Source organism: Engystomops pustulosus, chromosome 1, assembly GCF_040894005.1.
Source record: "Engystomops pustulosus chromosome 1, aEngPut4.maternal, whole genome shotgun sequence".
NCBI lineage: Eukaryota > Metazoa > Chordata > Amphibia > Anura > Leptodactylidae > Engystomops > Engystomops pustulosus.
In genome coordinates, this window is record NC_092411.1 from 264,674,682 (window position 1) to 264,690,380 (window position 15,699).

At 41.1% G+C, this 15,699-nt stretch overlaps 1 protein-coding gene across 4 annotated transcripts in view; it reads right to left on the reverse strand.

Moving 5' to 3' along the window:
• CPEB2 (cytoplasmic polyadenylation element binding protein 2) overlaps nucleotides 1-15,699 on the reverse strand; it is a 58,813-nt gene that overhangs the window by 24,665 nt on the left and 18,449 nt on the right. For all 4 annotated transcript variants that reach the window (XM_072126068.1, XM_072126066.1, XM_072126067.1 and 1 more), the window contains exons 3-4: nucleotides 7,651-7,741; nucleotides 2,095-2,145 (exon numbers count right to left, since the gene is read on the reverse strand). In XM_072126068.1, the coding sequence (XP_071982169.1) occupies nucleotides 2,095-2,145; nucleotides 7,651-7,741 (142 nt within the window). The remainder of the gene's footprint in view (nucleotides 1-2,094; nucleotides 2,146-7,650; nucleotides 7,742-15,699) is intronic.

Below are 15,699 nucleotides of genomic sequence, written 5' to 3' on the forward strand. Positions count from 1 at the left end.
AGTGGACAGAGACCCATCTCTAAGAAAGTTTTATGTGGTTGCAGACACCAATGTTCCCAATCCATTAGGAAGGTTTAGTGGCAAAAATAGGGCCGGACAGGTCCTGGAAATTACAGGATTAACATTTTCTTACATATTGAGTCCTTAAAGCTAGAGTTTCTAGATAGTGAATCAAGTTACCATGACCATCAGCTGAAGTGTCTCCAACAAACTGCTAAAATACCCAAGCTTCAAGCCCCAAGGTAGATAAAATATCTAGGAGGCTATGGTAGGCACGTGGCTACCATTGTTGGGCTTAGACACAATGGATCACAGGCCTGTTTGCATCGTCGGAACAGCCCACGATCACGTGCACAAAGCCCATGAGTCGGGTACAAATCAGTGTTACGTCTTATTGTACAGCAGTTGGTTGATGTAGGTGGAAGAGGCTTCCACCTGCCAAATGTTTTTGCTAGTTTATTAGCAGACCACTGCCCCCTTTATGTGCCCGACAGTTCCCGATACGATCAATTATCAAGGAATTTTAAATTACCATTTGAAAGCCAACGTCAGTAGCTGATCAGTAAATATTGCATTTGAGAACCTCAATATGTATCTTGTCCTTTAGGGCTTTTTAGCCTGCGGGGGGCGCTAGTATAAGTTACCTAGATATGAAGCCTGTAGAGTATTGTCTCCCTGTTATGCAGGTCGTATGTTTAAATGAGAAGAGGTAAGAAACAGAAGTGGCTTATGTTAACAGCAATTATTCTTAGCTGTCATACAGAAGTAATCTATCTGGGAGGACCTGGACTCGGAAGCCACTGTGTGCGGCTATAAAACATGTTTCTGGAGGTTGGAGATGACAGGATCCTCCCTACAGTCCTCATGTTTTAGATTGAGCAGCAAATAAATTGTGGCTGATGGGAAGTTAGCACGGAAAGATTCATTCTCCTGCTCCATGTAATCAGTCACCAGATCAATAGCTATGCACGCAGATCATTATTCCTGCAGGGCTAAAGGTCACCGCCTCCATTGCCCTCTGTTTATTAACCCCTGGAGACAAAGGTCAGAATTAACAACCAACGTTTGGTGTGAAAAGTAAAAGTCGACCATAAAAGACAAATAGATTGGACGAGCACTGCACACTGGAACAAAACTAAAATCTGCTAGACTTCTGAAAATTACCCCAGTTACTATACAGACCAGAAGAATATTTAGTAACACATGTAGCTATGGGGGTTCTTTGGAGAACTTTTGGTCCCTATTTCTGTCAATTGTTGGGGGTCATAGTGTGCAGGCAACAAAGGCCGCTTTTAGCAAAGTGATCAAAACTAAAAGTGGGGTCCCAAAATAAAACGATTTAACTAGTCAAGGTCAATAAGCCCTGGACAATGATAACACTTTGTAGTATGGTAAGGCAATGTGTAATATGGCTCTGTAGGAGAATGTTATAGGAGATGGGGAGATCAATGACAGAAGATAAATATGAAAGAGGATATCGATTTAGAGATAGATGACAGATTTATAGATCAGTAAATCAGTCCTCATCCCTTGTTTGACACAGCTGCCCTGCATATCTGATGGGGAAACAATCTATAAGTACCCCAACTTCATAGGAAGGGTTTGGCCTCTGCCAGTCCCACTAACACAAAGGTTTTCCATGATGGAGTGGAAATTGATTGTGAATTCACCAGCAAAATCATGTGGACAGTAGTAATGCACAAGAAAAATACACTTTAACCACCATTGTTGGAATATTGAGTGCAGCAAAAATTGTGGTGAACACCCCCCCCCAAAAAAAAATAACAACACAAAATCGAATGTCTAATGTCACTTAAGAGATTATTTATTAGCACTTTATAAGGATCTTGGTCTATGGGGTCTCCCAATACTGACATATTGAAAATTACATAATCCCATTGAACATGCCATATTTGTAAAATTGGTAAATGAATGACGTCAACATTCACTGAATAAAAAGTGTCATTCTATCTATATTAATTTCATCTCTGCTTCATAAAGGTTGACACACTACACCATGAATACACAGAGGGCAGCTAGACACAATGAGGTGTTTGCTGAGCTAATATTTAATCAAGCAACTAAATTATTTACCATTCAGCATGAGAAGACTGTCCGTTCCTGGATGGGGGTAGTTCAGGCGACCTGGACAGAAAGAGAAAAAAGTGTTATGGAAAGAAGCGTACAGCAAAAGACAGTGACAAGGATATGTTATGTTCAGCATCACACCCTGAATCGGATCCAATAGGACAATCATTCTCTCCAGAAATGTGCTGACCACTGGTGACCATCTATCTGCCCCCCCGCTATACCCCCCTCTATATTCCCTCTCTATACCCCCTCTATATCCTGAGCAGCAGGCAGTGGTTTCTTGTAGCCAATCAATCAAACAACAGGTAGAAACATAATCCGCACACAACAATCACATTGTGACGTTAAAGAAACAATCCGGGAACAGCCTCTGATGTGTCCGTGCCCTGGGGAGGACATTCCCGGCACTTTCTGGCAATACAAAGAGGCAGGGGTGTAGCTCCCGAAAACTGATAAGAATATAAACAAAAACACAGTAATAAATTAGAATAAGTCACTTTGTTAAAAAAGTTAGTCCATGTATTCTAGGGGCTTTTCAAAAATGTGTGAAACAGATCTCCTACATCTTGGTTTTAAAAAATGTAAGCCCCTTGTAATAAACCTTTAATAATAATAGTAATAAATAATAATTCTTTATTTATATAGCGCACACAGATGACGCAGCGCTGCACGGAGCTTGCCAAATAAGTCCCTGTCCCCAATGGGGCTCACAATCTAATCAACCTACCAGTATATTTTGGAGTGTGGGAGGAAACCGGAGGACCCAGAAGAAGCCCATGCAAACACAGAGAAAACATACAAACTCTTTGAAGATGTTGACCTGGATGGGACTTGAACCCAGGATCCCAGGGTAGCAAGGCTGTAGTGCTAACCACTGAGCCACCGTGCCGCCCATTTGAACTGAAAAAATGTAATCCCATGAACCCGATATAGAAGCAGTCATAGCTTCTATGACTTTTTTATTTTGCAACAAAATCCACCGACTTTGCTCTCTTCAAATGGTTTCCTCACTTTTTTCATTTACTAAAGAAATCAAGAAAAAGATAGCGTACTGAAGATTTCAAAATGTCAGATCCCACTTGCTCTCATAATCTGTAACCAGTTGGAAAACATAAGCTGCTCCAAGTAGGGGGTGGGAAGATGGGGGTATGTTGGGTTAAGTGTTGGGAAAACATTTGGCTACCTAAGTGTATGGTCACTGCCAAGGAGGAGTGTACGGTGTGACAGCAACTGTTAAATAAGCGCCTGTATACATGGAAAAAGATTACCTAAATATTATAACCACAGTACCTGTAGCACAGACTCCAAAATTTTTCTATTTAATTATTGTACTTTCTGAACGCCAAGTTACTGGGCAGCACATTATGTGCTTAGTACAAGGCTGTTCTGGAAAACTCATTTAGGACAAAATTTTACGTCTATGTACATTACTGTAGTTCTCTGGGATTCATGCAGAATTTTTTTTTTTTTTTTTTAAATGTCGATAATGTGGGTCAATGGGATAGGATCTATGTACACAGCTTTTCCGGAATCAAACCTACACTCAATGAATGTTCATTCAGTCATTTGAGGTTCAATGTAGAAAATGCCACAAGCGCAAGGACTGAACTTGATTGTAGGACACAGGCTTTAGACTGGCCCACCAGAGTTTTAGGGATTCCTCTTTTGGGCCCAAGCTCTAATATAATATTGGGTCCTGATGGGAACAATGGCGGCTTCTAGAGTCTATTCACTTGGTGGGTGAGGGGTGAAGTGCCAAAGGGAACCCAGTCCAACGCTCTTTACTATTTAGAAATTATCTCTGATGTTTCCGGGGTGTCTCCGAATACTTGAATGGGAACATAATGTCCAAATAAAAGGTTTTACAAAACAGGAGAATCCAGCGGCTGTGTGTGTGTATATTTGTGGCTATATTAGTAAAAAAAATATCATTATCCGTTCAGGAAATGTGCTCCAGGTGATTTCGGAATTAAACTAATATTGACATTGTATCCCCACTGCGTTGTACGGCCACAATGATCATAACATAACAAGAATATCAGAATAAGGACAATAGTTCATTTACGCATTGAACTCCACAGCTGTAAAAACCAAAATCAACAACTCGCAGAGAGCACAGAAAGTAGTAGTACAACACAACAGGTGCCATTCACGTGGAAGGACCGTACCCCCTCTATAGTCTCGTGCTAGGGCTCATAAAAATATATGGATGCTAAATACCACAGCAATGAGTTTCCATGGACACATGCAAAGCGCCATATTTCCATACAGTAGTATATGGAGGTTTTATAAGGAAAGGCTGTGAACAACGCTATTTATACTCAGATGACCTATTAGGCAAAGACGAGAAAATGTAGCCATTTGTCCCATTGTTCCTACAGATCAGATCATAAAAGACTGCTGTGTATGCAAACATTGCATTAAAAAGAGTTGTTTCTAGGCCTCGAGGGACTACATTAAAATGGCAGCTTATGACTACATGCAGGGTCCAATATATCAACCAATCAGATGACACCTTTTATTTTTGACCCTGCTATATAAATGTGAGAGCTGGAATCTGGATGGTTGCTATGGTTTTACTCTACACATGAGGCCTAGTAAAATTCAGAATACTGTAGGAATTAATGGAGACTTTTCCTCAAAAGAACCTCTAAAGTATTAATTTCTGTAATGTTTTGTATAAAATATTCACAAAATACTACAGGGACGTGTATAAAATGCAAAACATAACCACGAGCCCTATGTAAAATAGGTCAGAAACTGTATTTTCATGAAAATTTCTCTCATTAAAATAGAAACTGGGTCTCCGGAGACATGGCGTCCAGTGAGACGCTATACTTGAGTGTCTCTGTGTGGAGTATTAAAAAGCAGTTCCCTTATTATATAATCAAATAATCTTTGCGTTTTCCTTCATGTTCCTATTTTTAGTTATATATGCTTACACATATATATCGGATCATTCAGCTTTCTCAAGATTATTTTTGCAGAAAAGCCTTAAGTTATGAAGTGAAGTGCGATCAAAGAGTATAATAAGGGTAACCATACTGAAAGGCACACAGACACTCCTTAAAATCCTGCAGAAAAAGTTGGCGTATGTAAAAATCCTGATGGATCTTTGGATGGACAAATGTAAACAAAAGTGCATTTTCAGGTGGTTTGACAGGAAAATTTTGGTTTTCTAAACTCTCCTTCACACATAGAATACATAAACATCTAAATTTCAAGTAAAGCCAGTCACACACATCAGATTATAAAGATCTGACCCTTATTATGACAGGAAAATTTTGGTTTTCTAAACTCTCCTTCACACAAAGAATGCACATACGTGTAAATTTCGAGTAAAGCCCTTCACACGCATCAGATTAGGATGAGGCCGCCATGCGGCTAGTCGTTACAAAGATCTGACCCTTGATATGACAGAAAAATTTTGGTTTTCTAAACTCTCCTTCACACATAGACTGCATATACAAGTAAATTTCGAGTAAAGCCCGTCAAACACATCAGATTAGAATGAGGACCTCTTGCCGTAAGAACGGCCGTGCAGCTCTATTTTCTATGGAGAGGGGAGGGATGAGCAGCGTTCATCCCTACTCCTCTCCAGCACGCCCGATGTGTGCCCACCCAGCCATAGTCGAGTGGGCACACATTCCTCTAAATGCAGTCATACAGTAGGCCCAAGCTGGTGTGGATCAAGAGGACGGCATAAATGCAATATAAACTAATATGACCTCACTTTTTGTTAGATTGTTGAACTGAAACTCCATATATTTCCAGAATTTGATGAAATGTTCAGATTCCGGGCAGCATACATGAAACGGGCAGTGTATTACGTCCAATGACATGCGAGATTAGATGGGGGAGGGCGTAGGGTGTACTATAATACAAGGGTTTTCTGTGTGTGCCAAAACATACACATAGACAAGATGCTTAGTCACAGGAGCACGCTGTGACCCACGTGCCTCACATTCCAGGCACTTTCTCCCCGCTCCTGCAGCCCCGCACACAAGATGCAGTGTCCGAGCTTGTTTTGATTATTCCGATGAGAGGGGAGTTATTACTAGACACAAAGGCTTGCTTTCTTCCTGCAGAAGAATGTGCTTAGGAGTACACACATACACATTCCCAACTCCATAGAGCCGGCCAGCGCCATGTAAATGTTAGCATTTATGAATCTGCATCTCCTCAAAACGCTCAAAGACACAAGGTCTACTCAACCCCCACTGGCGGGGGCACCTACATCGCCAACAAGGAACAAGCCAAGTCTTTCAAGGTCAGAAGGCGCTGTGCTCGCAACCATTGGATACGTAACAACTAAAGTGACACGCATCAAAGTTCTTCACATAGAAAGCGAGAGCCAACGTCTGATTATACATAAGAAAAGCGGGTGAGGAGACAAAGTTTATGAACATAGCACAGGGTCATATTCACTATCCCATAGGTCAGGTGAAGGTTAGGCTCTAAACGCAACACAGTACTAGCAGATACCAAAAATTGCTCAACAAAAACCTTGGAGTCCATCAGGATTGACTCTGGTTTGCATAGCAATAATGATGCATGCGACACTATACATCTTGGCATACCTTATGGAGCCACCAAAGAAGGGCTTTGATCCTACAGGGAAGTAGTAGAGATCAACCCTACAATGGAGTAATAGAGATCATCTCTACACTGTATTTTTCCATAAATATTAATACAATAAAATATCAAGACTCCCAGCCAAGATTTGAGATGGCCTCAGTTCTAAGGCTGGAGCAGGAGTAATTGCACCAACAGGTCTACCCATATCATCAGATCTTAATAAGGACATATAGATATCCCATTATTTTCCAGAGTGGAGAGAAGGACCATATATGAGAACATTTCTGATTCCTTCAAGGTGGACACAAAAAGGCTAGCTTAACTGAACTTAGTTTTGGTGCAGAATCTAAATGCTCCAAAATGGGACCAGATCCAAGAAACTGTAGAAAAATAAGTCCAGTATAATAAGAATATTGTCCTCCCCACTACATTATGGTCGCTATCAGATATGAGAGATACAATCATATTCTTTCATAAAACTGAAACCAGCCAAGCTAGCTGTCATTTAAGCTGAAAGATAAAATTTGGGCCGTTTCTAATAACACAAACGGGAAAAAAAAAAAAAAAAGATAAGAAGTGGAATTTGGTGGAGTCGATTACACACCTGAAATTCTGGGACCAGAAGTCTGTGTTGTGCAATGTTGTAGAGGATTAACAACTCAGGCTATTAGGTAGAGGAGCCAAACCACTACCCCATACTTGTATTTCACCAGCACCCAAAAAAAATCAAATGTGACACCCCTTTCTTATGAATAACAGTGTGTCCACCTTTCAAGGGTGAGGTTTCCCTTACTGGGCACATTTAGTACTACATGGTTACTAATATCTGACCATCGTTGAGAAGTTTTCCTACTTTGTGTTAGTGTAAGGTAATATAAGCAGACATCATATTCCCATTCAAGACAAAACATGAGTATAACATGGCAGGAGATTCATATAAATGCCAATATATTATAACCAAGACTCTCAACATCCACTCACCTTTTAAGGGATCATGTTCAGCTCTCATTATTTCAATGAGGGAGTTTTCCAATGAGTGCATATTCAAGCTGTCATACATTCGGCTACGATCCTACAAGAGAACAACAGCAGATATGTGTTAACATGTTATAGGTGGCCATAATCAAGTATAATCCAGATGGTTTACAATATAATTAATGTTATAAGACTGTACATATGATGTCTTATGGTATTATACAGTTTTTTGTTACGCAAGGTGAAATATACACTGTGTGATGCAGATAAAGCCACCATAACATAAGGATGTCCCAAGTTACTGGAAGTAGCTGATAAATTTCGCAACACGTGATGAACCGATTCTTGCTATTCTTAAAGAATCTATTATCAATTATAAAGATACCACTCGTCAATGTATTTAATGTGAACTTCAGAGATTAGGTGCTGCTTTTTCAGTTTTCCTTTAAATCCATATAGAGGAAAAGCGCATATGAAAAATGTATTTCATAGCGGAAAGCGGACATCTAACCACCAGGAAAATAAATGGTCAGGTTAAAATAAACACACACAGCAAACCTGGAAAAATCCAGCGGAAAAATTCCTCCTTTAACATATGGCCTGTAAACGAAAGACTATTTATACCGGAGAGGAAGCGTCGCTTCAGGATCTTATTACTATGTATACAAATAGAATGTGCAAAGTACCTAGGAAGGTAGAGCAAAGAGACGGACTTGGCGTCATAGATTATTTTATAGAATATGGTCCTTTTTAGTATGTAACATATAGTAAAGGATTTTGCCCAAATGCTGGATGAGATGGGTAACTTATTTAGGCTTAATGGGGTACTCTCAAAACAAGTCATAAATAGACATGACTAACTCTCCTTTCCACCCTATAGCGGGAAGGAGGTCCTTAGTTTTTAAGATGGGTGTGAGTCCTAGAGGTAGAACCCGCCTCTTACATACATTTATGACTAGAAATGAGCGGACCCAATGTTTCCCTTCGAGTTTGAGGTTCATGGTTCTGTGTAGGCCGATGCCAAACGGAAACATCAGGTCCTCTGATCTTTAGTAATAAATACACGATAGAGGCGGGTTCTACCTCTAGGATTACCACATTGAAAACAAAGGACTTTGCTAACCTATAGGCCTGAATGAAGAGTGACAGAGTCTATATCTGTAGTTATTTTTGGGCTCCCATGCACTTACTGTAAATAGCATCAGCTCTCCATTCACCATGGGAAGGGGGTCATCATTCCCTTGTTATAAAGATGTGGGACCCACATCTCTCATATGTTTGCTATTTATCATAAATACTATATACCAGATGCCCATACATATTAGCATAAAATTCCCAATTTCAACCTTAATGGATGGGATTTTCAGCCATGTTCTTTTACACAATTAAAGACACAGTGTCAACAAGACCAAATCTAAAATCCCTATCGAATATTACAGAAACACCATCAAAAATCAACTGAAGAAATCCAAAAAATCTTGTTCCTAGGCAACCAAAATACCCACTCCCATGCATGACTCCGTGAAATGAACACAACCTCCTATGAATGAAATACCAAGTAAATTAAAATTGGGGTTTCCGCTTTCAACTAGCACACTAGCCACACTGTGGCTAGCCGAATAATTTTTACAAAAATATTTTTTCATAGTGATAACCTTAAAGGGGTATTCCAGGAATCAGCATAATTCATATACAAATGAGTACTCAAAATATAAGCTAATGTGTAATTAGTTGTTATTTAAAATTTTGCTTCCAAAAGCAGAAAATGCTGGTGACATAGACTGTAATGAAAAATTAAAATGCTACTGGCCCTTTAATCAGTCCGTTAATTTCCTCCGCGCGATCCGTTGCGGAGCAGACACAGGACAGAAGATGGCCTCTGGTCACATGTCCACATCACATGTCCTCCCCCTGCCTGGGCAGGTCATGTGATCACCACTATGTTTGGCTGTTGTTGGTTGGTTGCAGTGCATCCAGCATGGCCAGTTATGTGGTGTTGGCAGTTACACATCATTACTATGGTAACAGAGCAGGACAGTCTGTTATATCATCACTGGGAGCAGAGCATAAGAGCTAGGAGGAGTTACTGAGAACTAAAGGATCATGGGACTTGTAGTTTCCAGTGGCGGCCATCTTAGTGAGAACTCCACCTACTTTAGAGAGGCCATATATTTTGTAAATCCTAAAATCAAACTATGTAAGCTCCGTTTTGTGACTAGTGACATTGAGTATTGTTGTATTCATTTATTTATATCATCATAGGTTTTTGTGTCAGACGTTCATATTCCCGGAATACCCCTTTAAGGATTTAGCGGCATTCCTTTCCCATTACATGCAATGTCATTTCAAACGATAATGGCAGCCAATCACTTCCAGGTGATGACAGGGTGCATCTGAAACTGATCTCTGATTGGTCATATGGACATTTGTTGACATAAGGCCAACTATATTGCTCAAACATAGTTTAAGGATACGCTCCCACTGGTAGTGGTGTCAGGTGTCCGCTGGAGATGTGGCACAGTGTTGCGATGCAGATGTTAGGAGAGCCCGGGCTGTATGTCACACTGACTGTATACGTTGCAGTCATAAATGACGCTTAGGATGTGAGTGCCAAAAGCTTAATTTAAGCCGCGTAGCACGACGCATAAAACCCCCACTAAGTGGAAAAGTTAAATCAAACTTGAAGGCCACAATTTCTGAGCTGGAATCATATTTCAGAGAAAGATAATCTGATTATCCTTATTAAGTCTGCTGTGTGTAGCACTCGCCTCTGTATAATACAGAGGGGCATTGTAGTGGAAGATTACAAGCCCCTCCTTACCTCTCTATACTATAGGCACCAACAGGCCGAGAACAAACACAACCGTCCAGTTACAAGACATTTAACCAGTCGTTTGGAAACAAAGGTCGATAAGATAATGCAGTATATATTGAAATGTCTGGCACCTCACAAGTATCAAGCTTCTTACTCCATTATATTGGCAATTCCTTCCCAATGGCAGCTTCTATAGTGATCATGTGATCGCCATGGGGTCTGCATCTGCTTCGGGCTTGTTTTTGCCGGGAGAGACATTATTTTCATTGGTACAAGTTTGGGGAACTTGAAACTCCTGGAGTAGCTGTATTATTATTTAGGTTGTAGTTTTTTTTGTCAGCTTTAAAGCAGCAATTCCAAAGAAGTATTGATAATAGATATATAATAAAGCTTTTGTAAGATCCCAAACTACTCATTTGTGGCACGCTTTTGTTGGCTGCCAATGGGCGACAGAAGGAGCTCCCTCCTTTTAGCAAAACACCATGGCCACTCATTGCAACAAGTTTAATCCCTGCTCGGATTGCCATTAAAAAGAATCTCAGCTGTTGTAGTCGTAGTCTGGCCCTGAGTCACAGCCAGGGGGGGACACATGATGATCCTGCTCTCATATGATCACCTTTACCCATATAACATTTATGCACAGAATAACATCATATTAACATCATATTAACAGGTTGTGCAGGGCAGATGGACATTTTGGACCCCGAGACCCGTTGCCCACAACATAACATGTAAAGGCAGCAACAGCACACCTCAGCCTTGTGAAATTCCCCATTATACTGTAAAACGTGTTAGAAATAAGCACCGAATTACAAGACGTGGCATATAACTGCATGGCACGTCTCGTAATTTGGTGCCAATTTCTAACCCGTTTTTACAGTATAATGGGAACTACGCTGATGGTCTTTATTATTTTTTGCGGACCGTGACCATAGGGCATAGATCCCATAATACAGAGGGATCAGGCACATAACATATTGTCCACGTAGCAGCAGGCGATGCAGGCAGCAGTGTGACAGCAGAAGGAGGAGCCGCAGCTAAATGAACCGTGTGAGAAGGACAGCTCAAGGTGAACGGCACAGCAACACTAGCCGCATCCATATTTACTTACCAGGACCGAAATAGCATGTGCGCCGCAACATATGGGAGAGCACAAACCTGGACATTAAGGAGGCTTTGCTTCATCCTTCCCTATAAAATATGCATAGTATTTCTTTATGGGTATTATACATCGCATCCCTAAAGCAACGGCATTGCGGAAATTTTACCACCACCAATGCGTATTCTTAACTCCTTCCTATCCAAGCCAGTGAATGTGTCTCATACACACAGCTGTATTATGTGTAAGCCTCTATGTTCTTACATCTGCCTTTATACAGGGTCCATGATATATGCATTTCTATCATTACAGATGATTGTTAAAGGGGCTCTAAAGCAATTCTTGTTCAATATGTTAGGGACGACTGTGCTGCACACCAACTGGAGGCAAATGTCCAACGCCTACCAAGAAGCAGACCCCAGTAATATTCTACTACGACCCTGGTACATCATGTGTTAGCCTATGTATTAGTCCAGCCCAGTAGGGTCCCTCCTTGCAGATGGAAGAAACATCCCTTTAATAATCCTGATTATCAGATGGCCATTATACGGGTGCAGTTTTGCCTCCTTGATATGGCTGCACTGTCCTTGACCTCCTGACGTTCTACAAAACCTTACATAGAAGACCCAACGTGATTCAGAGCTAAACTCCCATATTACTGCCACCCAAAGAAAGACTAATAATGCAATTTTGCATTTAAGAGTCTGGGAATACTTGGTGACAACCCTCTGTACTCTTCAGATAGATGATCCCTATCAGATCGGAGGGGGTGGCACGATTACTACTACAAAGTGGTTGCATTGAACTGGCCCACCAGTGCATCAAAGAATCCTCTGGTCGGTCCAGGGTTAAACACTTTATAATGGGCCCCAAACATCCTGCAGAAGACAACCCCATATAAAGTGAACGGAACAATCACTTGATACTATAGCGTAATTCTTATAGGATGATTCACAAATATTATAGGGAAGTAGATCTTACTGATTGTACATCCTACACTGGTTTTTTTTATGGATAGAGGGTGGTCCCTCAAGATCACCACCCATACCCCACTCCAGAGTGCCTTTAGTCCATTCAGCTTGCAGTTCAGGGGGAATGAGACTCAGCTGCAAAAGGAGATTACAAAAGTAGTGGAATATCCCTTTAAGTCCATAACACCATAACGATGGTTATATTGGTAACCAACCGATCTAAGGTCAACTGTATGATGTCTCTAAGTAATGTAACAAGCCAGCGCGAATATATGTAAAATCGCAGGTACACATTGTTCTAGTATGTGCCCATTAGATTTAATAACTCTGTGTACTCCATGATATAATAGATGTAATAATACAATGCGGGGGATGAACTAGTAAAAGGACCATTACATAGAGCGGAGCCGGGGAAAATCTGGCACACAATAGACTAAATTATCAGGGTCTCTCTACACACTGCCGTCATTACTATTTTTATGGCCATAAAATGGACATAAAGTGAACAAACAAAAAACCGGGCCAAGATTACGGCGTCTGACTGTAAATACCTGGGATCGCATACAAATAGTGTTGATGTAACATCGCTTCCAAACAATTACCTGCACACCTGCCATCTCCAGCGCTTGTGCCAACATCAGCCAGCTGTCCTGTGCGGCAGCCAAAAGGTTAATGGGGCAGAACTTCCCTCCCCCACTTAGGAAACTTTTCCCTGTACTTGAGGGATCATTTTGACTCACTTACACCAAAGTTACTGAACTTTCAGGAGCCACTTCTATTGCCCAATAAGCCCCCCTTGTAAACGGACACGCAGCGGTTACGAAACCCCCGGCATGCTGAAACCCAGCAGATAACACTGATCATCCTGCCATGAAATATTCATCGCTCTGTCCCTCTGGAAACAAAGAGTTTTTACTGCACATTTAATCCAACCGAGCAAGAAGAAGCAAACAGGCGAAATTCTACAAAACTATCCAGGCAAATAATCCAAAAACAACTGAACTGAATGCAAGCCGCAAGCTTCATCTCCAGCCTCATCCCCTTTACCCGGGGCTTGTCTCACATCAGCTTAGTATCCAGCTATTTCTCTGGCCACAATGAGATAAATTGGGCAAGTTAACTTCGCAAATTCATTTCATATTCAATTTATACAAATAGTACTTATCCTAGCCCTTGTAAGATGGGTCATCTCTAGTTTGTATTTAAAGGGTTGAAAAACATGGCTGTTTTCTATTAAAAAGAGGGCCACGGTTGACCATGGCCTGTGCCGGTATTGCAACTCCGCAATGGTCCCATGGTCAGGGGCAGAGCTGTTTTTTGGAAGAAAGCAGCCACGAATTTCAGACCCCAGACAACCCATGACAAGACAACACCTGTGTTAGGATGTGTTTTGCAATGCCCACTTAAGATACTCCTGTGGGAAAAAGTGTATAGGGACCTATGTAGTAATAATAATAATTCTTCATTTATATAGTGCACACAGATTATGCAACGCTGCACAGAGCTTGCCAAAATTTGTCCCTGTCCCCAATGGAGCTCACAATTTCATCAACCTTTTTTGGAGTGTGGGAGGAAACCCACGCAAACACAGAAAGAACATACAAACTCTTTGCAGATGTTGACGCTGGGACTTGAACCCAGGTTCCCAGCGCTGCAAGGCTGTAATGCAACCCACTAAGCCACTATGCCGCCCATATGTATTTAATGTATGTACCAAGAGCTTTACATATAGCTGTACAACAAATGATATGTTAAAGTAGCTAAAGGGTGGTCAGAAACGTTATATCCACATTATCAGATAATTTATATCAGATCAGACAGTCTAAAAACGGTGGCTGTGATCCTCCAGGCCAGTGACCTCATGTGCATTTGTCACAGGTCCGTCAGTACCAGCGGGGCTGAGCTGCAGTACCATACACAACCACTGTAAAGCAATACAAACAAATAGCCCCAGGACTACAGCCTCTGAGATGTTGAACCCCTAACAATTCATGAATTTTCCCAATATTGATGTCCCCTTTAAGGTTTTATCTCATCAATGACATATCACCCACAAGGGGTTGGCAATGTGAACCATTTACGTAAATTACAAAGCTAAATATACAGCTGGCTACAAAATCCTGGACATCACACTAGGAAATCACATTCAGAGATGATCACAATTTCAGAGGACAACACTACATTTGCTTTATAGAAGCTTTATCTGATTTTTCTAAATATTCAGTTTGGGTTCTAAATCCATTTGGTGAGAACCAATGTTGCTCCAATTGTCCTGGAAATTGGTAGGTAACCCTCATCTAAGTCCTTTAATACACAGATTTTTCATAGCTCCCATCTTGTCAACTAATATTTTAAAATTACTCTCATCCATCCCCTCTCCCCAAGTTGTGAGGTGAATGAAGGTATTAGCTTGCCGCCATTTTGAAAGATTCCTCTGAATCAAAGAAGAAAAGATTTGGATCCAATATGGTGACTAAAAAAACAAAACAAATGCCAGATTCGTACCGAACCTACAAAACTGAATAGAGAATCATTGAACTCTAATCTCATAACCCAATTTCTTATGTGCCCTTGTACGCCGAATAGCCTTGGGCCAATGGGTGTCTGTGAGAGAGATGGGGAGCCATTATCACATCATCACGCTACAACATCTGACATGATCAACATCCAATTTTCTGTCAGAAAATTCACTATGGAGCAGATCAGCACCCTGCTGTAAATATGCGAACAGGTCATGACTATAATTTGGCTTACTTGGTTTTGTTGCAGGGAATCCCTCTGCGTCATACAAAATAGTGCAGAACCGGCCATAAAGCGAGTTACTGCCGCAGTAACGTCTAGTCTACACTAATGAATGGCTAGTATCGTTTATGGGGCCATCAATGTGTCAGTCGTCCAGTTGTCACACAGCAATAAATACGAGAAAGTAGTGGCCTGGTATAAGGAGAGCAGGGAGGGGGGCAGCTAAATACGCACAATAACGTAAAGGAAAGATGTAGGTAATGACAGGCCGCCTCATACACAATGCACTATTTACTCTGCCCTCTACCGTCAATCACCACAGGAAAAACACAACAGCAAACTGCACGTACACCTGCTATGCGGCACCGCAGGAGGCTCAACCTGGTACATTTCACTCCAGATTTAGGGTATTCTCACATTAGCCAAAA